At 37.2% G+C, this 23,396-nt stretch overlaps 2 protein-coding genes across 11 annotated transcripts in view; both read right to left on the reverse strand.

Annotated features, from left to right (window-relative positions):
- KIAA1109 (KIAA1109 ortholog) overlaps positions 1–627 on the reverse strand; it is a 217,396-nt gene extending 216,769 nt beyond the window's left edge. For all 10 annotated transcript variants that reach the window (XM_045987369.1, XM_045987360.1, XM_045987353.1 and 7 more), the window contains exon 1: positions 415–627. The gene's annotated coding sequence lies outside the window, so the exon portion shown is untranslated. The remainder of the gene's footprint in view (positions 1–414) is intronic.
- A 12,807-nt stretch (positions 628–13,434) lies between these two features.
- LOC123937458 (prefoldin subunit 3-like) lies at positions 13,435–14,227 on the reverse strand. Its single transcript, XM_045998300.1, is given in 4 exon segments — positions 13,435–13,761; positions 13,764–13,789; positions 13,792–13,831; positions 14,015–14,227. Coding segments are annotated over 4 exon segments (594 nt in total). The 3' UTR covers positions 13,435–13,446.
- Between the last annotated feature and the right edge of the window lie 9,169 nt (positions 14,228–23,396).

A 23,396-nucleotide genomic window follows, 5' to 3' on the forward strand; every position in this document is an offset into this window, starting at 1 on the left:
AGGCTCCACCGCCTTTGGTCAATCGACGCTATAAGCAGTTCAGGTCTGAAGCATCCCAGAGCCGCTCTAAGGGCTAAAGCCCGAGCCTGCAGGTGCACTGACCTTCCCGCCCTCCGAGTCCACACACAGGCAAGTGGGTGCCGCCCACCCGCCTTATCACCATCCACAGAGGCCGCTCCTGGGTCCGCGCCCCCAACAATCCGACTCCGATGGCCTTTCCAGGCCTTCCCATTGACCTCCGGCACCAGGTCTACAAGTCTCGGTGCTGTATTAGAAACTAAGAAATGAGTCGACACCGCAACAGACAGCAGCGATGAAGCCAAACCTCCAGACTCCCACCAGGCTGAGTTCCAGAGATGACGGAAAACCGCGGCTCACCCCAACCCCTTGCCCAGTCCGACCCCGTCCCCTCACCTGGGCGAGCGCCGGGGCGGCCTGGAACCGCTCCGGGTCTCTCCGAGCGACGCCAAAGGCCTCGGGCAGTGGCAGCAGCGCCGAGCCGGACCCGGCCCGCGAAGCTCTGCCGGGGCCCACGACCCTCTAACCCCGCCACCCCGGCCAGCTGCCACAGGTCCTGCCAGGGGCCCCTAGCCACTGACACAGAGGGGCGGAGAAGGATGGGAGGGGTCCCAGCCACGGCCAGGCGCCACTGCGACTGCGCCAACTGGTGGCGTCACACGTCATGGCGCCGGCACGACACCCAAGCGCCACCCAAGAATCTGCGGCGTCCCACCCCTTTCCTATCCGTCCCTTCCCTTCTCCAGAAGTCCCCGGACTGGGGGTGGAGTCTTGGCCCTGAGGTCAGGTCAGGGGCTGGCTTGAAAAAAATCACCTGCTAATCACGCAAAGGGAATGTCAATAAACACCTTCCTAAGGCCCGCAGACGGAGAAGCACAGAAAAGAACAGAACGCTGACAAAAAGGAGAATCAGACTGATGCTATGAAGTGAAATGAATCCGCTAGGAATAGAGAGTAATACTTTTATGACCTTATCAATACCGGGAGCTTCATTGTATGAAATGAAACTATATTGAATCAATTGAGTCTGTTATTGTATTATTGAAAAGTGGTTTGATGCTCACCATTTTTAAAGAGAAAGACTTCATATTATTTAGCGGGTGAACCAAGGCAAACGACTTTCTGGAGTTCGACAATTATCTCAGATATATTGTGCATTTTTTATGTACAATTTGTAATAGGAAGAGGAAAGTGGGTAACAGTCTTAGCTCTATGGAAGATTGGGGATTGCTCGGGACAGATGTGGACAACTAGAAATGCACACAGTGATATGCAAGCAATAGCAAACAGAGTGTTAAGCATGGCCCACGCACTGTTTCAAGCACATTTTATTGATTCATTTAATCCTCCCAAAAATCCTGGGAGATAGGTACTCTTATTATCTCTTCTATTCCCATTTCACAAATTAAAAACTAAGGTACAGAAAGGTCAAATAACTTGCCAAACTGCACCTTAAATACTAAGGTACAGAGAGGTTAAATAACTTGGAAGGCTAGGGTAGAACCCAAGCAATGTGGCACCAAAGTTCATGCTCTTAAGCATTACTGTATTCCTTATCCTCCCTCAAGTTCTAAATGTCTAAAACTCTAGTTCTGACTTCCTTCCTGAGCTGAAGTACCGCACCATATCTCCTAACGTTTTCAAGTGGGAGTTTTACTCTTACGCTAAAAGAAACAGATGTGAAACCAAATATAAAATAAAGCCAGAAAAGATTAAACATATGATATACCATATTACCTTTATTGCATGTAAGGAAATAGAGGCCCTAGCAGAAGCAAGTTATGAAAGGACTGGATAAAAGCCAAAAAGAGAAAAACATGCACCTATTTTAGTTACTTCCGCTTTCTACCAGGACACTCCTACCACCCTTACTTGAATTACCTCTTTAGAGTTTATTTCTCCACCTCTGCAAAGAAATTAATTTCAATAGTCTTCTTCGAAATCTGGAAGAATCCCAGTCATTCTCAATCTTTGTTCCCTAGTAAGGCACCAGAACCCCACATGTATTCAAGTTTGCCACAGCCAAACTACCAACTTTGCCCAAGAGAGAAACTGTCCCAGTACGAATTCTCTAGGAATCTAGAAATTACCTAGATGTGGTTCAGAATCCTTAGATAGAAAACTGAACTGAACTAAACTGCCCTGGAGCTAAGGGAAGGAGGGAAGAAAGGAAAGGAAGAGATTAAAAGGAATAGATCTCTGGGTGCCTGGGTGGCTCAGTTGATTAAGCAGCTGCCTTTGGTTTAGGTCATGATCTCAGAGTCCCAGGACTGAGTCCCCTATGGGGCTTGCAGCTCCATGGGGAGTCTGCTTCTCCCTTTGACTTTCTCTCCTCTCATGCTTGCTCTCTTTCAAATAAATAAATAAAATCTTAAAAAAATAATGAAAGGAGTAGATCTCTAATGTCATAATTTTCATCACAATGAAACAATTATTTAAGAATAACAGGAATTACTTTCAAAATAATAAACAAAGGTAGCCACCAATTTAACCAAATTTACATTGATATTTTCACCATGAAAATATTTTGCAATAGAGTAAAATGAAATGTACTTCAAAAACTAAATATATACTAAGAAAATTTTTTTCAGAATTAATAGTTTATTTTACTCTACAAGTAATACAAGTATTATTATGTTAACGTTAGTCACCATATAGTGCATCATTAGTTTTTGATGTAGTGTTCCAAGATTCATTGTTCTCATATAATCTATACTTTCAACATCCTCCCAATAAAAATGTCATCAGCACTTTTCAAAGTGCTGGAACAAACAATCCTAAAATTTGTATGGAACCAGAAAAGACCCCAAATCACCAAGGAAATGTTGATAAAGAAAAACAAAGGTGGGGCATCATGTTGCCTGATTTCAACTTGCTGTGATCACCAAGAAAGCATGGTACTGGTGCAAAAACAGACACATAGACCAATGGAATAGAGTAGAGTCCAGAAATGGACCCTCAACTCTATGGTCAAAGGATCTTTGACAAAGCAGGAAAAAATATCCAATGGAAAAAAGACAGTCTCTTCAATAAATGGTGCTGGGAAAATTGGACAGCTATATACATTAGAATGAAACTCAACCATTCACTTACACCATACACAAAGATACACCTTCACTTAAACACCATACACAAAGATACACCATACACAATACACAATACACATACACCATACACAAAGATAAACTCAAAATGGATGAAAGACCACAATGTGAGATACGAATCCATCAAAATCCTAGAGGAGAACATAGGCAGTAACCTCTTCAACATCAGCCACAGCAACTTCTTTCAAAACATGTCTCCAAAGGAAAAGGAAAGAAAAGTGAAAATGAACTTTTGTGACTTTACCAAGATAAAAGTCTTCTGCACAGCAAAGAAAACAGTCAATAAAACAAAGAGGCAACCCATAGAATGGGAGAAGATATTTGCAAATGACACTACAGAAAAAGGGCTGATATCCAAGATCTATAAAGAACTTCTCAAATTCAACATCCCAAAAAACAAGTCAAAAAATGGACAGAAGACATGAACAGACATTTCTCCAAATAAGACATACAAATGGCTAACAGACACATGAAAAAATGTTCATCATCATGCTAAGAAAATTTTTAAAAAATTAAATATATGTTAAGTTCTTGGCACTTGGCTAATGCCTTATGGGTACTATTTCATTTAACTTGCACAAGCCCATAATGTAAATACCAGTTGTGGATGAGGAAGTTTATAAAAGTTAAATAACTTGCCCAAGGTCACACAAGCTAGAAAATGGAACCAGAGCTTGAAAATCAAGTGAGTCTAACTCCAACACCTATTATCTTTCACTACTCCACAGTAGATCCAAGTTAAAAAAAAATTCTCAAATTATAGAATTACAACACATAAAAATGTAAAACCACAACTACTTTATAGATAATTTTAAAAGATGTTAAAACAGCATACTATCTGTATTTTAATGCATAAAGGAATTTACTGCCACCAAATTCAAGATGTTAAAGGTTTTTGAATGCTTAATTTAGGTTTTTATTTCTTTATCATCTAATAATTTCTTAAAACCTCAATGTCTTGATGTATGAACTTGACTGTTCCTCAAGTTGTTATACATTTTTTATAATACCAGGATACCAAGTCTGAAGTCATTTCTCACACTAAATTGTCATCATCATCAATAATGTTCTTAAGTCCATAAAAACAAAAAAAATAGATTCCTGTATTATTTCAAAATATACCTGCCAACTGAAATTATTTTTCTTTTCACTTACCACTAGCCAGCGTGGCCACAATTCAACCTTCTGTCATGCCACTAGTCTCCCAGGAGGCACCAATGTTAAAACAAACCAATGAGAGTTAGTCAAATATATTTTAGGAAAACCACAATTACCCACTTTAAAGCTGATAAAAAGTGAAAGGAGCTGAACATGCATTTGGAAAGAGGAAATTTGTACATTTTTAGATATACTAGAAGAACACAGTATTCTAATAATGATTTAAACTTTAAAATAACGTGTAATGTCCTACAAATCAACAAGTGAAACCACCAACCCATGAGCAAAAGATATGAACAGACAGCTCACCTACAAAGAAATACAAGTGAGCTAAAACCATAGAAAAGATGTTCTTCATTCTCTTTAAAAGATAAAGACCAGTTAAAGCTGCAGTTGAGATACCATAGCTTTTCTTTTTCAGGCGACAAAGTTCAAAAACATTTGATAACGCAATATTAGAAAAGGCTTGGGGAAACAGAACCTCCCCCCATACATTGCTGGAGGGCATTTGAATTGATTTAGCTTCAAAGGAGAGCAATACTGTAATATCATCTTAAAGCTGTCAGTGCTCATATGTTTTGACCCAGAAATTCCACTTCCAGAAATGAATCGTATGGATATCTTCATACACGACCGAAATGTATAGGCTATCCATTGTTACACTGTTCATAAAAATAAAAGATTCTTAGCAACCTAATAAAGTTCAATTCAGAAGATTAGTTTAAAAATCATGGAACATCCATAGAGCTGCAAAAAATGTGGTAGCTATAAAAGCACTGATAGGAGATGATCTACAATGTGTACCGTAGAAAAGTGAAGAGCAAAACATGTATGTAACCTGTGGAAACTAATAACAGGCTCAAACCTGTAGACTTCATTTTATAAACACACTGCTCAAAAGACTAAACTGGACAAAAGTTAAAATTTCCAGTCAACGGCGCATAGTGTAAAATAGCATTTTTATGCATATATATATATAGAGAGAGAGAGACAGTATTATTTTTAGGCATAGGTTATATATGAAAAAATGATGAAGAAAAACTGGGTGGTTCAGTTGGTTAAGTGTCTGCCTTCGGCTCAGGTTATGTCCTGGGTTGAGCCCCATATTGGGCTCATTACTCAGCTGGGAGCATACTTCTCCCTCTCCCTCTGCGGCTCTCTCTCTCTCAAATAAATAAATAATGTCTTAAAAAAAAAGAAAGAAAGAAAGAAAGAAAAACTGGTATAGACTACCATTGCAAAGGGGAATTAAGTGGATATCCTGGCCCAGTTTGAGTTTGTAGAAAGATTTCTTTTTTATTGTATTTTTTTTTAAATATCTAAATTTTGTAATGGTGCATGTGTTACCCAAACTAAAATAAAATATTTTGGTGAAATATGACTACCTTTTTCTTTGGTTATCCTATCAATTTTTGCCTCTAGACCCGAGATGAATTTACATTTTTTGTATTAGTTTGCTAAGGCTGACATAACAAAATATCACAGAGTGGGTGGCTTAACCAGCAGAAATTCATCTTCTAACAATTATGGAGACTTCAAGTCCAAGATCAAGGTGTCAGCAGGTAGATAAATGCCTTCTTGCTGTGTCCTCGCATAGTCCTTTCTCTGTGCAAGCATGACCCTGGTGGCTCTTGGAGTGTCAAAGACAACAGTCACATATCATCACCTTAATAACCTCATTTTACCTTAACCACCTCTCTAAAGTACATATCTCCAAATATAGTCATACTCTGAGGTACTGTGGGGGAGGAGGGAAGTTAAGGTTTCAACATATGAATTATGAGGGGACACAATTCAATCCATAATATTTGACAAACATGATCTTTTCCTTGAATTAATCTCTTTTTCATTCTTCTACATTTCTTTGAAATACACATTCCACATACCTTACTTTAAAACTCTGGTTGGGGCGCCTGGGTGGTTCATTTGTTTAAGTGCCTGCTTTTGGCTCAGGTCATGATCTCAGAGTCCCAGGATCGGGTCCTGCATCAGGCTCTCTAGTCAGAAGGGAGACTGCTTCTTGCTCTCCTTTTGCCCCTCTCCCTCTGCCCCTTCCCACCGCCCTAGCTTGTGGTATCTCTCTTTCTTTCAAATAAATAAAATCTTAAAAAAAAATAACAAATCTTGCTGCCTTTATTTTATATTTTATTATCTTGTTCATTTTTCTTACTCTTTTTGTAAAAGTATAAAATTTTAAAATTTTTATAAATTATCATTTGATCTTGTGTGTGCTCCCGAAAAGGCCAAAGAGTGAAGATTTTTTTCCCTCATCCCTTTGTATTGGTCAAACCCTCTCTTGGCATGTCTGCTAGCCTAAGTGACAATCTTATCTCTCTAATAAACTCTCTTTATTGCTTATGTAGCTATAGTCTTTCTGCAATTCATTAACCATTTATCACTATATCTCAGTTCATCAGGTCAATGTGAAAAAATTATTTCGAAGTCTTCTTTAATTTGATTTTCCATGTCTCTATTTTTCGTCTTTACTTAAGTCAAGAAATATTTAGTATCTATATGCCAGACACTGGACTAAACCCTGGATATATATGCATAATCAAGGCAGACAAAGTCCCTGCCCTTGAGGAGCTGATAGTCAGTGCTAAAGATAGAGAATAAATCAAAAGCTAAATTCTAATCTATCACTGCAGTCTAATAATTCCTTGTTATATTTTTCTTCCTCTAACCCATATTAAGCTCAATCCTTTTAATTGGACATGACAGAAAACTGATGTAAATTGGCCTACGTAAAGGAAATGTACTGGTCCTCATAAGCTTTAGACACCAGAATTAGATTAACTTCAGGTCAGGCATGAAATTCCAAGCCATGTATATCTCCAGGACCAGTGCGACTCTCTCAGAGAAGTCATTCATCATGTTAGCTTTAATCTCCTGTTTCCCATGGTAGCAAGACAATGGCAGAGTTCTTCGTCCTATATCCTCCTCATGTTTTGATCCAGCAAGAAAGAGCAAGAGGCTGTTCTCCAGAAATCTCAACCAAAGTCTCCTTGTGCCTCATTCACTGTTCTTGGGTCCCACGCTTACCTCTAAAGGCAATGGGGATTGTGGTACTGTTGGCTGGCCTTGGCCATACACTCCACCCTAGAATCAGAGCTACTGCCAACTTCAAGCTACCATTACTTGATCAATAAATATGTATCACAAAACTCAGTGAGAAGACAGCCAACTATGAATGAAGAAGCAGCCCTCAACAGACACTGAATCTGCCAGTCTAGATCTTGGTTTTGTCAGCCTCCAGAACACTGAGAAATAAATATTTGTTGTATAAGCCACCCGCAACCCACACAAAAAGACGTTTCACACTGTTCACAATGTTTTCCATTTTTTCTGTTTCTAAATACCTTTTTGCCCTACTACTAGATTGTGAATTTCCTCAGGAATGTCTTCCATAGTTTTATAGTCAGGCCTAGCATTGTGTCTGGCATAAGGTAAACAATCAATAAATGTTATTAAATAAATGAAGGAAAGAATAATTAGTTTAGGATAACAGAAATCTAGATAAAAGCAGACATGCTAAAGAGTATTTAAAAATCAGTAAATATCACACCCTTCATCTGAATGTGAAATTCCACATACATTATATCAGAATTCTTTTTTTTCCCATTTTATTTATTTTTTTCAGCATAACAGTATTCATTGTTTTTGCACAACACCCAGTGCTCCATGCAACACGTGCCCTCCCCATTACCCACCACCTGTTCCCCCAACCTCCCACCCCTGACCCTTCAAAACCCTCAGGTTGTTTTTCAGAGTCCATTATATCAGAATTCTATTTACTGAACAATACTTTAAAAATAAAGGTACCATTACCTAGTGTTCCAGGTTGTTGATACTTCTCAATTTGAAATATGATGCAAAGATCCAACAGCTACTACATTTGAAGGACAATACATTTTCTACTAACACTACATATTCAAATTTGCTGAGTGATATCATCATAGTTGTTATACATGCTGAGCATTTAGCATGTCCCAATATATCTTTCCTAAGCATCATATATATATTAAATCATTTGTTTCTCTCACACACACAAAATATATGGCCATCTAAAATCAGATAAAAAGAGAAAAAAAAAAAGCAGATGTCCTTCAGACGAACGTGGGACTAGGAGCCAGAGTTTCCTTTTAATGTATATTAATTTGTTTGATCCAAATTAAAATCTTTCCTAATCTAAAAAGGTATAATATAAAAAGTGATGCCAAACTAACACCTAAATATGCCTTGGTAGTTAGCTGTTGAAAACTGATTGAGTCAAGGATTTTCGTATGAAGCCTTAAATAGAAAATGTTGTAGTGATACAAATTTATTAAGAAATCCAAAGTGCTGACATTGCATCAAAATTTATGAGAATAAAGATGGAAATGAAAATATCCATCTTTGCAGAGACTTTGGAATCTATTGGTAGAAATAAAACTCAAAGCCAGAGGGATACCTGAGTGATGCAGTCAATTAAGCATTTGACTCTTGGTTTAGGCTCAGGTCCTGATCTCAGGATCAGTTCAGCATGGAGTCTACTTGAGATATTCTCTCTTCCTCCCTCTGCCCTGCCATTTCATGCTCTCACTCTCAAATAAATAAATCTTAAAACAAAAAAACCTAAAAGCCAAAGAGAAACACTATTTTCAATGCAAACTATATTATTTATCACTTTCATTTCCTTGAAATGTTTTTTCTTCCCTTTCAGTGTCATTTCCTTCTTGTCTGAACAAAGTAACTTTCCAATATAGTTTCAAAAAGTAGCTACCTGTATGTGATTAAAAAGAAGTGGAACTAAAAATTATCTTCCTGAAAAAATTATCTTACAAAAGTATGGTATATACTACTTTCATTCTAACGACCTTTTGCACATATTTAAATCAATAGCCCAACTAAAAATAATGCTGTGGATTGGAGAAAAGAGTTCTCGAAGTATGGATTACTGTATTTCCTGAGTATCTTCTTATAGACAAGGAAACTGAGACTGCACATTTCCTTCCCACCACTTAACATATGACAACAATAAAATGTAGTCATCAGAAATATTGAATTCTACGGTTACTTTTTTTTTGGCCTTTTCAATTGACACATAACATTCTGTATATTTAAAGTGTACAACTTATTGATATATATACATATTGAAACATGATTACCCCTGTAGCTTTAGCTCACATCTCTATCCTGTCATACATTTATTATTTCTTTTTTGTAGTGAGAACATTTAAGATCTGGTCTCATAGCTATTTGGAAGTACGTAATACAATATCATTGACTATAATCCCTATCTACATTAGATCTTGAGAACTTATTTAACTACTAGTTGCACATAATTAATTGTTGCAACATTCTCCCCAACTACAATATATAAATTAACTGTGATATTTGGAATTGGATCTCTACCTACATTCATTCATTTATTGAATTAATATTTATTAAGCACTTACTGTATTTTTATTTAACAATTACAGCACTATTGTAAGTGCTGGTTATACAATGCTGCACAAATCATTTGCCTTCAGGGAAATCATATCAGGAAGTGGAGACAGACCACATCCAAGTAAACAAACTACTTTCACAAATAGCGAATACAAGATACGAGTACAAAGAAGGAAATCAAATAAGGGAATGTGGTAGAAAATGACTGGATTTAACTTTAAATGGGGTGATCAGAGAGAAGAACTAAGCAAACAAAAACTTTCAGGTTGCTGCATCAATACCAATTTTCTGCTTTTAACAGTATAACATGGTCATGTAAGATGTTGTTAATGGGGAAGTTGGGTAAGAGGTACACAGAACTCTCTGTACTATTTTTGCAACTTCTTGCTTGTCGGAGTATTTCAATATAAAAATTTAAAACTAATAAATAACTTACACATTGTGCAAAAAACTATAAAGAAAAGAAAGAGGCGACAGAGTATTACAGACTTTAGAAGGGTAATAATGAAAGCGCTGAGGAGGTGATTTTGAGCAGAGATCAGAAAGATGAGAATAGTCTATTGAGAAGGAAAGGAGTAGCATTTCCAGCAGAATTCCTACAGCCTGCAGAGAGGCCCTAAGGCAAGAAAAAGTTGGCATGCGAAAGGAATTGATAGAAGATACATTTGGAAGGAGGCATGGCAAAACAGGGAGAGACTGAGAGAGGAGAATATGGTTGATGAAGTAGAAGCCCTTGGGTGTTTTGTACTAGCTGGATTTTGTTCTTTCATTTTCAAGCCTCAAATCTACCATACAACCAGTGTATGTTGTTAGAACAAATATTTGTTCTAAGCTAAAACAAATACCTTGGCTATCACTACATTGTCTATTCTACTATGTAAATTACTCATTTATGATCACGTATACCAGTTCTCTACATACTTTAACATACATACAAAGTACCTAGGAATCTTTTTATTTTTTTTATTTTTTTTTTTTTAAAGATTTTATTTATTTGACAGAGAGAGAGATCACAAGCAGGCAGAGAGGCAGGCAGAGAGAGAGGAGGAAGCAGGCTCCCCGTGGAGCAGAGAGCCTGATGCGGGGCTCGATCCCAGGACCCTGAGATCATGACCTGAGCCGAAGGCAGCGGCTTAATCCACTGAGCCACCCAGGCGCCCCCTAGGAATCTTTTTAAAATAAAGAATCCGATTCAAGGTATGAGGTGGGATCTGAGATTCTGCAGTTTCAACAAAATGCCAGATGATATTGCTGCTGCTATTGTTTCATGCAACAGACTTGGGTTATAGTCTGATAAGGGGTTTGGGATATATGCTAAATTCAGTGGGAAGCCATTGAAGGACTTTAAATGACACATAACCCAATTTGCTTTATATTGTACTTCAAGTTCCATAAGACTCATTATATTGTTGGCTCAGGCTCTTCTCTCTCTCCAGCAGTTATTTAGTGAGAAGGCTGTTTCAAAGTTCCGAGTCACCTTGCATGTTTCGGGTTTCTTCTCTGTATTATTCTCTTTGGGGCTTAAATCCAGTTAGTGAACTAGGTAGGTCAGGCCAGCTAGGTCCAGGTCAGTGGCCTTCAAAGGCTCTTGCTCATGTGTTTCTAAAAGGTTCTGTAAGCAATATAACCCTACACACATTGATATCTTAAATTTTCCAGAATAAATTTAAATCATTGTAAAGGATGCAATTTTCTATACTATCACAAATATTTTCTAAATAAAACTTTAATAACACTCTTTTAAATGTATCTAATGGGACCTAAATACTATAGTTATTTATATCCACCATCATTAATGGATAAATTAATAATGGACAAATAAAAATAATAATGGGCAAATAATAAAATTAATAATGGACAAATTTTTCTTTAATAATTGCAAATTATGATTTCTTTTTCTTTCTGAATTTGCAATTTCATCATATTTCCCCTGCAGAATGTTACTTTATATTTAATGTTTAAAAGTCTTTTATGGAGTGCCTCTCTTTCTTACCTGCAACAAATTACATAAATAAATATAAATTTAATTTCTAAAATTTTATGTAACCATAAAGTTTTAATAATTAACTTTCTCCTCTCTTGAATTCCCCCATTGAGTTAAAACTGCAAGTATTAATGAAAACCAATTAACCAAAATATTTATTTTATAAAATGTGATAATTATTACGTAATAAGTAAAATGTACTAGAAATGTATCTCTTATTGTGAAAAATGTGGTCTTTTTTCACCAATTATTTAATAATGTATCTATGGATGAATCCTACTGATTGCTCGAAAAAGGCCGATTTCTATTTGTTCATGTGTGTTGACATAGACTTTGGGAAACTTTGTTCAAATAAACAAGGAGATAGGGATGAAGGGAGTTTTATTACATCAATATCACTTAATTCTTTGGGGCGCCTGGGTGGCTCAGTGGGTTAAGCTGCTGCCTTCGGCTCAGGTCATGATCTCAGGGTCCTGGGATCGAGTCCCGCATCGGGCTCTCTGCCCAGTGGAGAGCCTGCTTCCCTTCCTTTCTCTCTGCCTGGCTTTCTTGTGATTTCTCTCTGTCAAATAAATAAAATCTTTTAAAAAAAATCACTTAATTCTTTGAATTCCTTTAGAGTTACATGCCAAAATTTACATTATGATCTATTATCAAAAATTATTTCTTTGATGAGGTCCCTATAATACTAAGAATTAGAAACCAATCAGAAATCTGAGTCACAAAATAATTTATTACCTAATTATTAGTCATTTGTTGTTAGAGGAAAGTTACCAAAACTTCTCAAATGATATTAGCTATATATTCTTTTAACTTCAATGTTTTAATATCATGAAATACAAATACAAAACATTGTGCGAGTGTGTGTTGTACTACATGTATATGGAATAATACATTTGTGTTTTTATCAAACTCTGTATCACCCAGTGCTAGCCACTGTACCAACAGCTATCCACAAGGATTTTTCTATTCTTCCTATAAGGTTTTATCATGAAGAAAAAAAGCTCACAAATCTTTCCAACCACCGCAGATTTGTATTTGTCATTAATTCTTGTTCAGATGCTTTGGAAAACTGTTAAGAAATACAACATTGCCATAGTGAACAGTTCTGAGTAGCTAAAGAATATTGTTATTTCCTGTTGGCCAAATCTCCCTTATGTCATCATTGCAAAGATACTGTGCACTTCAATGGGATAAGAAAAAGCATTGTCTCAATGGTTCTCTTACAGTTTAGGAAGGCAAATTACCATTTCTTGAAATGTACAAAATATTTTAATAGTTATTGGCTAAGCTGTCATTCATGAAAATCCAGTTATATAAGACAAATAACAGCAACAGAGAGCCGTAAGTCCCCACATATACTAAAGAAAGCAAGTTTGGAAATATTTAAACTGTTTTTCCTACCTCTACTCTGGTTAACCACATCAAGGGAACCAGTAAAGAAAAGTATCTAGAATTCAGCATCCATAGTATACCTCAGCCATTTCAGCTAAGACTTTTTAAATGACAAACCAAAAAAGATGATGAAAGTAGCATTTACTTTGTTGGAAATTAAAACAAAATTAAAATCTGCTAATTTAATAAAGTATTTGAAACTAGTTTTGTTTTTATAATAAAATGATGTTTATCTTTTTTAAAGTTTTAATTACCATTCTTGCTGTTAAAAAAATCAAAGTGATATCAACCTTTAGGGATAACCTTTGGGGTATTTAAAATAATGTTTAGAAAACTGAACATTTTTAATTGCCAGCATTATGCTTTGTTCTTGGTAGAATCATCTTTGTTTCTTCTATTCATATCCCAGTTATAAACCTCGGACATACTGATTTCTGTGGTAGTTAATTGATCTTGAAGAAAGTCAAGGTCTTCCTCAAGAGAATCAAGATTCTTCGTGGTAGTCAATAAATTCTTTCCCAACAATGCCTGAGCTTCATCAATATCACATTCAAGCATTACATTAACCCCCAACCACAGACACATTTTATGAGTAGGAGGAACAGAAGGTTTGCAATACAAGTTATCCACCAGTAAGAATCTGGTCTCCAGTGAACTGGTGGGCTCTTTTTTATCTCCTGCATGTATTTTAGAATTTCAAAGTCTGCTTAATTTCAGGAATCTGACCTTTCAGCCTCCTTTTCTTTTTTTTTTTTTAAGATTTTTATTTTTTTAATTTATTTGACAGACAGAGATCACAAGTAGGCAGAGAGGCAGGCATAGAGAGAGGAAGGGAAGCAGGCTCCCTGCAAAGCAGAGAGCCGGAAGCGGGGCTCGATCCCAGGACCCTGGGATCATGACCTGAGCCGAAGACAGAGGCTTTAACCCACTGAGCCACCCAGGCGCCCCCAGCCTCCTTTTCTTTTGAGCAAGTTTGAGTTCCCTTCTTTAGTACTGCTTCTGCAGTCTCATTCTCAGGCTGTTTCATGAAGGAATCCACATCTTCCACAAACACGGCCTCAGGAATCCTTAGGTGGAACTGCTTTAGGTTCCCTGCTGCCACTTTTCCTGAGCCACAGCTATACTTAGTGGCCACCATATTGGGGAAGCATTAACCATGTATTTTTTTCACTTGAAGCCACCTGTTCCAGGCACAAAGGGAAAATTAAAATATTCCTAATTTTAGCATATTTTCTATACAATATATTTGATAAAATGTTTTGTCATGTCACTTGATTTAAATGTTTCATCAAGGGGCACCTGGGTGGCTCAGTGGGTTAAAGCCTCTGTCTTAGGCCCAGGTCATGATCTCAGGGTCCTGAGATCCAGCCCCGCATCCGGCTCTCTGCTCAGCAAGGAGCCTGCTTCCCCCTCTCTCTCTGCCTGCCTTTCTGCCTACTTGTCATCTCCGTCTGTCAAATAAATAAAATCTTTTAAAAAAATAATAAATGTTTCATCAAAATCTTAGAGCTGCAGGTTAAACTTGCTTATAGAAAATGTCCGCTTTGAACTTGATTACAAGGTTATGTTTCATTGTTACCCCAGTTAGCCAAATCAGATTGACTTTCTGTTAAAGAAATAACAAGTCTTTTTTTTAATTCAAATGAATGTGTTCAAATGCATATTGAGGGGTAACACCACTGAAAAATAAACCATAAAGTTGTACTAAAAAGTAAAGACATTAAGATTAAAGTCATATAGTCTAATATAATTTTTTTTCATTTTCATAATAAGCTAAAAGCCAAGGAATAAGCTCTATACTAGCTTCCAATATTAAACTTAGAATAATGTAATGCAGTGGTTAACCCAAATTATAAGTTATTTATATTATATAAAGCATGGAGCAAAATTAGAAAAAGAGAGAGAAACATGGCATATGTTCTATACTGGGCTTCCCAGAAAGCAGAACCAAAGGCAGAGGCTTAAGAGCAAATGCTGGGTCTGGAAATAAAGGAGAAGAAAAGCAGGGATGGAAATGAAGATGTTACAAAAGTTGGCTAGCCCTGATCAGTTGCTGTAAGAAATGTGCCTTGACCCCTGGGGTTTACAGCAGCATTATCTACAATAACCAAAATATGGATAAAACCCAAATGTCCATTGACTGTTGAATGGATAAAGAAGATGTGATATGTATATGTAATATATAAAATGGAATATTACTCAGCCATAAAAAATAATGAAATCTTGTCATTTGCAATGATGTGGAGGCAGCTAAAGAGTATTAAGCTAAGTGAAATAAGTCAAACAGAGAAACACAAATACCATATGATTTCACACATAGAAGAAGAGAGGAAAACCAAGGAACAGACTCTTACTTATAGTGAACCAACTGAGGGTTACCAAAGGGGAGGTCGTTTGGGGGATGAGTGAAATAAGTGATGGGGATTAAGGAGGGCGGTTGTGATGAACACCAGTGTTGTAAGTAATTGTGGAATCACTAAATCCTACACCTGAAACTAATAGGACACAGTATGTTACCTAACTGGAATTTAAATAAAAACTTGAAAAATAAAAGAAGAAAAGAAAGAAAGAAATGCTCCTAGGGGCCATCCATCTGGAGGAGAAATGGGGAATAATTTTTCTTTCTTGCCAGTTAGTGAAAACTAAGATTTTATTGTGGCTCTTCCAGATTCCAGATTCCAGTTTGCCACAAGTAAGTAAGGGCTTAGGGCGGGATTTTCAGAATGATGAAGTGATGAAGTAAGGAGTTGAGCAGACACTCTCCTCAGTCGAACAATGTTTTAACTGGTGAAAATTACAAAAGTCAATCATTCGAAGTCTGGAAATTGTACGAAGGACACAAACCAAATGAGTAAATATTCTTTCAAGAAGTTATGGTAAATCATGGGTGAGAACAGTGAGCAGCTGGGACATCTGAACCATGATCCACTCCTTTACATACTCCCTCAGTTCCACGTTATGGAAGTTTTACCTCTTGGTTGGAATTTGCAACCAAGAATGAGATTCCTCTCCCCCCCCCAGCTCCCAGTCTGGGGCTATGATGACAACAAGAAGGGTAGGCAGGTGGTGTTTCATCTTCTTCAGGTCCATGTTACAGGAGCTCTATTACTGAAGGAGTAGTAGATGGGGTCTCTCTTCTTATATACAGCTTCTCCTCAAGACAGAAACCCTACCCTTAGGTATGGCAAGCTGAAAACACTAAGGTTCCATCCCCATCCCCACCTAGCTGGAAGGGAGGAGGTTCCAGGCTGGGAGAAGCAAGCTGAGAAGACCAGGGTCTGCCCTGACCCCAGTGAGGAGCCACTGGCAGTGGGTGAGGGATGAGCAGTTTCCTGCCAGAGATCTAGTATAGTGGCACATGGGTTCTATCCCAGAGGAAAGGCAGCCACAAGGACAAAGGGCTCCAGCAATGCCTAAAAGGCCTGCCTTTATTCAGAACATAGAGTGGAGGACTCTATGCTTAAGAATGTTATTGAAAATAACATAACATGACATAACATAACATAACATAACATAACATAACATAACATAACATAACATAACATAACTAAGATCTTGGTGGAGAACATTTAAGAGAAGGCTATTGTTCTTATACACAATTGGATAGCAGCCAGGAGTTTAATGGAAAGAGCCAGGGAAAGAGGCAATCAAGAAAGCCTTCTTGAGATTATAGACATCTCTGGGGACAGAAAGATGTGTACATATGCTAGGCTGCAACTACTGAGAAGCAGACAAAGCAAGACATGGGGCAGACTTGAAATCATTCTCCAAGTTGCACACAGCTTATCACCACAGAGCTGATACAGATGCTGTAATTATCAGCTATGAAATTTTAAATAACTGTGATTAACATCTCAAGGGGTCTAATGGAAACAGTAGACAACATTAAAGAAAATATGGGTCGTATAAAGAGAGAGTATGAAGTCTAAGAAAGAATCAAAAGAAAACTCGAGAAATCCAAAATTCAGAAATGAAGAATGCTTTTCATGGTTCACCAGTAAAGTACAGGTAACCAAGGAAAGAATCAGTGAGCTTAAAGATACGTAAATACAAACTTCCCAAATTGAAATGCAAAGAGAAAAAAGAGTGAAAACAAGCAAATAGAACAAAACATCCAAGAACTGTGGAACAATTATGGCAGCATTATTTATAATAGCTAATTTATGTAATTTATAATAGCTAAAATATGTAAGCAACCAAGTGTTAATCAATAGATGAGTGGATACAGAAACTGTAAATATGGGATATATGTGTGTGTGAATATATATATATATACATATATATATATATACATATGTCTGTACATATGTGTATATATATATATATATAACTCAGCCATAAAAAAGAATCAAATCTAGCAACAATATGGTTGGAGCTAGAGGGTACTATGCTAAGTGAAATAAATCTGACTGAGAAAGACAAATACCATATGATTTCACTCATATATGGAATCTAAAAAACAAAAGGAACAAATAAACAAAAAACCCCAAAACAGAAACAGACTTATTTTTGGTGAGTAAATATGCAAACTCAAATTATAAATCTCCTAAATTTGACATAAATTTTCTATCATTTCTTTTTATAAGAATTCAAATTCTGACTGACCAGAAAGGTGAGCAACAGCAAAAAATGCCTAACCTCTTCACTTAAATGGCATAGGAAAAATATATTTCAGTTAATGTACATATACTCAATCTGTGTTCCAATCAAGTTTAAATGTTGGACATCCTGCCTTTGAATTATTGTTCTAAAATTGCTAAAATTTCTCAGCAATAGGTATAATACTCAATAGCAATTTTTATGATACCTCCTTAATAAAGTCAAGGTCACAAATCAAAGTGTCAGCATTTTCATTAGGACAAAATATTGCAATTTATTTACCTATTACTTTGTGCCAAGGATATAATTCTCCAATATACACACTTTTGTTAAACAATAATCATATTTTCTTTTCCACAAATTCCCACTTCAATAACATGTAACTGAATTATTCCCCATTCATACAGCTGTTACAAGCAGCCCACTGCTACTTTTTTCTCCAAGCTATAATGGTAATTCTTATTAAAAAAACAACCAATTATAACATGACTCATCTCAGATTATATAAGCTAGCTGTATCCCTAGCAGCAGACACAAATATTGGTTGATACTGATATTAGGTTGTGTGCTCTCAGGTCCAAAAATACCTTGAAAGTCCCTCTCTTTTGTGTTAAGAAAGGAATCAGATTTGAGAAGAATTTGAATGAAAGAAAAACTTTAAAAGTATGTAAATATGGAGGTTATACAAGATTTTAGTGTCTTTGAAGAGCATGCTTTTAAATATTTAGAAAAAGAAAGCTAGAATGGTGACCCCAAACAGTGTAGACATGAAGAACAGAATTGGGTATGGAATTTCCCATGGAACAGACACACACAATGGGTGCGGTTGTTTTTTTTTTTTTTTAAGATTTTATTAATTTCTTTATTTGTTTGTTTATTTATTTGAGAGACTGGGGGTAGGGTGGGGGAGAAAGCACACAAATGGGAGGGGAGAGGAGCTGAGGGAGGAGAAAAGCAGGCTCCACACTTAGCTCAGAGCCCTACACAAGGCTCCATCCCACAACTGTGAGATCATGACCTGAGCAGAAACCAAGAGTCAGAGGCTCAACCAACTGAGTCACCCAGGCACCCCCACACATAGTGTTTTGGGTTTTTGTTTGTTTGTTTTAAGATTTTTAAAAATTTATTTGACAGAGAGAGCGCACAAGTAGGGAGAGCAGCAGGCAGAGGCAGAGGGAGAAGCAGGCTCTCTGCTGAGCAGGGAGCCCAATGTGGGACTCGATCCCAGGACCCTGGGATCATGACCTGAGCTGAAGGCAGCTGAATAGACTGAGCCACCCAGGAGCCCCACACACAGTGGTTTTAAAGTGTTTTACAAACAGGGACCTACTATAAAAATTAGTGATGTAGATTTCTTTTTTTTTTTTTACAGTGTGTAAATGCTATTCTATACCTTCAGTAACCAATTTCAGCTAGAACTGTAACAGCAAATAGGACGCCATTAACAAAACCAGCAAGAACTAGGAATTAAGTAAAGAATGTATGAACCTTTATGAATAAAACATTTAAGGATATAAATGATCTGAGTAAGCGAAGAGATAGCTATGCTCATAATTCAGTGTAGCCATATAAATTTTAGTGAATATATAAATATTCAGTGCAATCCCGCCCAATAAATTCAATTCAAATATAGGTAACTGGACAAACTCATAAATTTCATATTGATACTAGAAGCCTAAATTCCTAAATCAATTTAAATAAACAAGAGGAAAGCACAGGGGCATGTCTTACTAGCTATTAAGACTAAATTAAAGCTTTACTAGTAAAAACTATGAGGCAGAGCAGGAACAAATAAGCCAGTGAAATAGAACAGACTGTGTGTGTGTGTGTGTGTGTGTGTGTGTGTGTGTGTGTGTGTAAACTGATATGTGAAATTCATACCCCAAAACAATGGAAAAGTGAAAGCACTTATTATCAGGGGTATTAGAATGATTAGTTTAGTAGATAAAGAAATACACACTGTATCCCTACCTTATCCATATAAATAACAGACTATAAGTAAGCAATAGCACTAATGGAAGAAAATATAAGAGAATATTTTTGTGATATATGGTTTCAGACAATCTTCCTAAACAGGATCCTGAAGGCAAACAGTAAGGTGAAAAATAGTTGTTGACTGCATTAAAATTAAAGAAAAAATTAACATTCACTGTTCAGGGTAAGACACCACAAGCAGTATTAGTAGACGGGTGAAGTATTTGTGTTATTTAAAACCAATGAATCATTAATACAAAAAACAAAACAAAGGGATGTAAAAACAAAGTGAATGTATAACTGAAATGGGAGATAGAAGAGCACCCAGGTGACTGTTGGTTAAGCATCTGCTTCGGCTCAGGTCATGATCCCAGGGTACTGGGATCGAGCCCCACTTTGGGCTCCCTGCTCAGTGGTGAGCCTGCTTTTCCCTCTTTCCCTCTGCCTGCTACTCCCCCTACTTGTGCTCTCTCTCTCTGTGTCAAATAAAAAATCTTTTAAAAAAGGGGGGATATAATTGAAAAATGGGCATAGGACACGAATAAGCATTCACAGAAGAAAAAGCCCAATACATACTAAAAGATTCCCAAATTCACTAGCAACCAGAGAAGTAGAAATTTTAACAATGTCATGTTAATCTCTCATGTTACTTAAATTATAAAAATGAACAAATCCAAAATTTGGTAAGTAATGGTGTACTGCTGGTGGGGGTTCCATTCTGGAAACTATATGAGCATGCTCAAAATAGTTAGATTTAGATCACTTAGACACTAAGACCCACTGACCTTATCCTGATATATCCCAGAGAAATCTTTTTACAGTCCTTGGTGAGCTATTTTGGAAGATATAGTGACATTGTCAGGTATCAAGGGGAGCTGGAGGCTAGAGGAATGAGTGTATAAAATATGATGCATACCTTATACTAATTCACACCAAACAGAGGTTACATTTATGTACAGCAACTTGATAGGTATCAAAAATAAGAAAAAGTTAAGAAAGAACGGGATTTATACCAAATGCATAACACTGCATCCAGTATCATATACTTTACAATGATAAATGCATAGTTAGGAACATTTATCTTTGTATTTGTTTTTAACTAGAATGGGAACCTAAGGTAAGAGAAGAATATGAGTAAGGATATGGACAGATACTGATAATGCACTAAGAGCTGAGGAGTGAGACTAACCCAGCTCTCCTCTTGGCACCTGAAAAGGGAAGAAAATTCAATAAATACTACAGAAGCACAAGTAGACATAGGGATAGTTCATTCTTTTTTTTTTTTTTTTTTTTTTAAATGACAGAGAGAGAGAGAGATCACAAGTAGGCAGAGAGGCAGACAGAGATTGGGGGAAGAAGGATCCCTGCTGAGCAGGGAACCTGAGACCAAGACCTGAGCTGAAGGCAGAGGCTCAACCCACTGAGCCACCTGGGTGCCCCAGGCATAGTTCATTCTTATGTATAAGAGTTACACTGCTCATCTAATAAAAATACTTTTGGGCTGTTCTGTGAGCTCCAGCAGACCTATAAGGACAACCACGCAAGAAAATTACTTTGTTTAAAAAATGCAACTTGGCTTCCTAGTACTGTTCTTGTAAATACTATCCTAGGTGATTCTTCTCACACTGAGGTGCACTGTTTTCAAAAGAGAATCCCCGGTTTTTTGTTCAAGATCTCTGAAAAACAAGCTGCTCTAGTACCATCTTTGGTAGAGGGAATCTAAATCCAGTTCTTGACCTAGCTGAGGGTATTGTATGTGGGTTACATGAGCCAGATAAGGATTGCACTGAATGACCTGCAAGGCTCCTTCCAACTCTAACCATCCCACGGTTTTGCTCTTCCTCCTGTGAGTTTCGGACTCTTGATTTATGCTCCAGTGAGAAAAAATAATAAATTAAAAGAAACAGCTCAGTTGGATGTTTTTTTCTAAATAGAACTGAAATTATTTAAATCAGACATTCTTTAGACAGCAGTGAAAGATTTTGCTAACACCGTAGTTAAGATACATGAGTGTGAGACAAAAGTGATGAATTTTTCAGCCCTGAGAACAACTGGAGATCTTATTTTCAAAATCTCTTCCTGCCTAATGGTGGCCTCTCCTTGTTAAAGAAAAAAATACAACTTTTATCCCTCTTGTTTTATTTTTAATACCTTCACTAGCACGGCAAACTATGATTCCACTTAGAACCATGTGTTTCAAGAACAATTACATAGAGAACTATAATATACAATTTGGAAACATTTGCCTTGCAAAGGTCTGACTCATCTCTGATTAGCAATGAGATGCCAGAGGTGAAAGGAGAGGAAGCAGAAACAGTAAAGCAAAAGGAGAAAAAGAGGAAGAGCATATGATGTTACAACCCTGCAACCCAGCCCGTGAAAGACCAGTGGATCTCTTTTCTCATTTCAATGAGAACTCTGGCATCCTTTGTCATCCCACCTATAAATATGAACATTAGGAAAAGTATCTCAAGACAGGGTCCCAGCTGAAATTTGAGAGGAAACTCATCAAGAACAAGGAACGCTGAGCTATTGGTATTTGCTACATGAATCCCAAAGACCTGCCCGATAGATCTTTTTCTCTGCATTGGTGTGGAAAGTTATTCCATACAACACCAGAGGAATATGGTTGGGCTTAATAGAGCCAGTGTGTAAATATGTAAGAATATTTCTCCCAAGACAAGCACAGAAAACAAATGAAATAGTTGCTGGGGTGAGTTTTTCATTTTCCTAAAAAGGAGTCTGTCTCTTCAGTATGTAATACAAAGAGTGGAGTCCATGGCTGTCCCCAGAATAGGCAAACACAGAGGCTTACCTTGTTGGCTGCACAATGGTCTGCTGAGAAAGAGACGTTGATAATGAGAAAATGTTGACTCAACAGGAAGAAAGTAATATAGATGCTAAATGTGCCATACTTTCTTTCCTGTTTGGAGAAAGCTTTACATGTTTACAAAACTTAATTCTATAGTTAACAAGGGCTTAGAAAATGCTGACTTTTCAATAATTTATCTCCAATATCCAGTTCATGCACTGCCCATTCCTCAGTGATGAAGTTTTAGAATGTAAGTGAGGTTCAGCGGAGTGGAGTCCAGAGCTGACGACCAAGAAAGAATTCTTGAGATGTCTTTGGTGCAAAATGGTGGTTTATTAAAGCAGGGGGTCAGGACCCATGGGTAGAAGGAGCTGCTACTCTGGGGTTGTGAGGAGTGGTCCATTATATACTTGCAAGTTGGGAGGGGGTCAGAGATAGTGTAAGTCTCTAAGGAATTTTGGAAGCAAGGTTTCCAGGACCTTGAGGGGCTAGGTGTTGTTGGGAAAAAGGTCATTTATTACGATCTAATAAAACCTTAGTTAGGAGACTCTTCAGATGTATATCGGTGGGTCATATGTTTGGGGATGATTGCCAGCACAAATCTTGGAGGGTTTAGAGATAAAGGAAGTTTCCAAAGGAATTTTTATATGTTAAAGTAGACTTACAGGATCCTGGTTGGGGGTGGGGGGAAGGGGGTCAGGCTAGGATTGCCTTTTGCCCTTCGCAAAGTATTAAGGTGGAGACAGTCGAGTCCCTAGAGGAATGTCACTCTGCCTGTTTCAAGGACTTGTCAGTAGGCTCTAGGTAGTAAGAAAATTTAGTAACTTTTCTTCTGGCTTTGTTTCCCACATCATCGGGGCTTATCCTTGGGGTTCATGAGAGAAAGAACTTGATACAACTTTACGAAAGAAGGATAATCCCA

The sequence above is a fragment of the Meles meles genome, chromosome 2, assembly GCF_922984935.1.
Source record: "Meles meles chromosome 2, mMelMel3.1 paternal haplotype, whole genome shotgun sequence".
Classification (NCBI taxonomy): Eukaryota; Metazoa; Chordata; class Mammalia; order Carnivora; family Mustelidae; genus Meles; species Meles meles.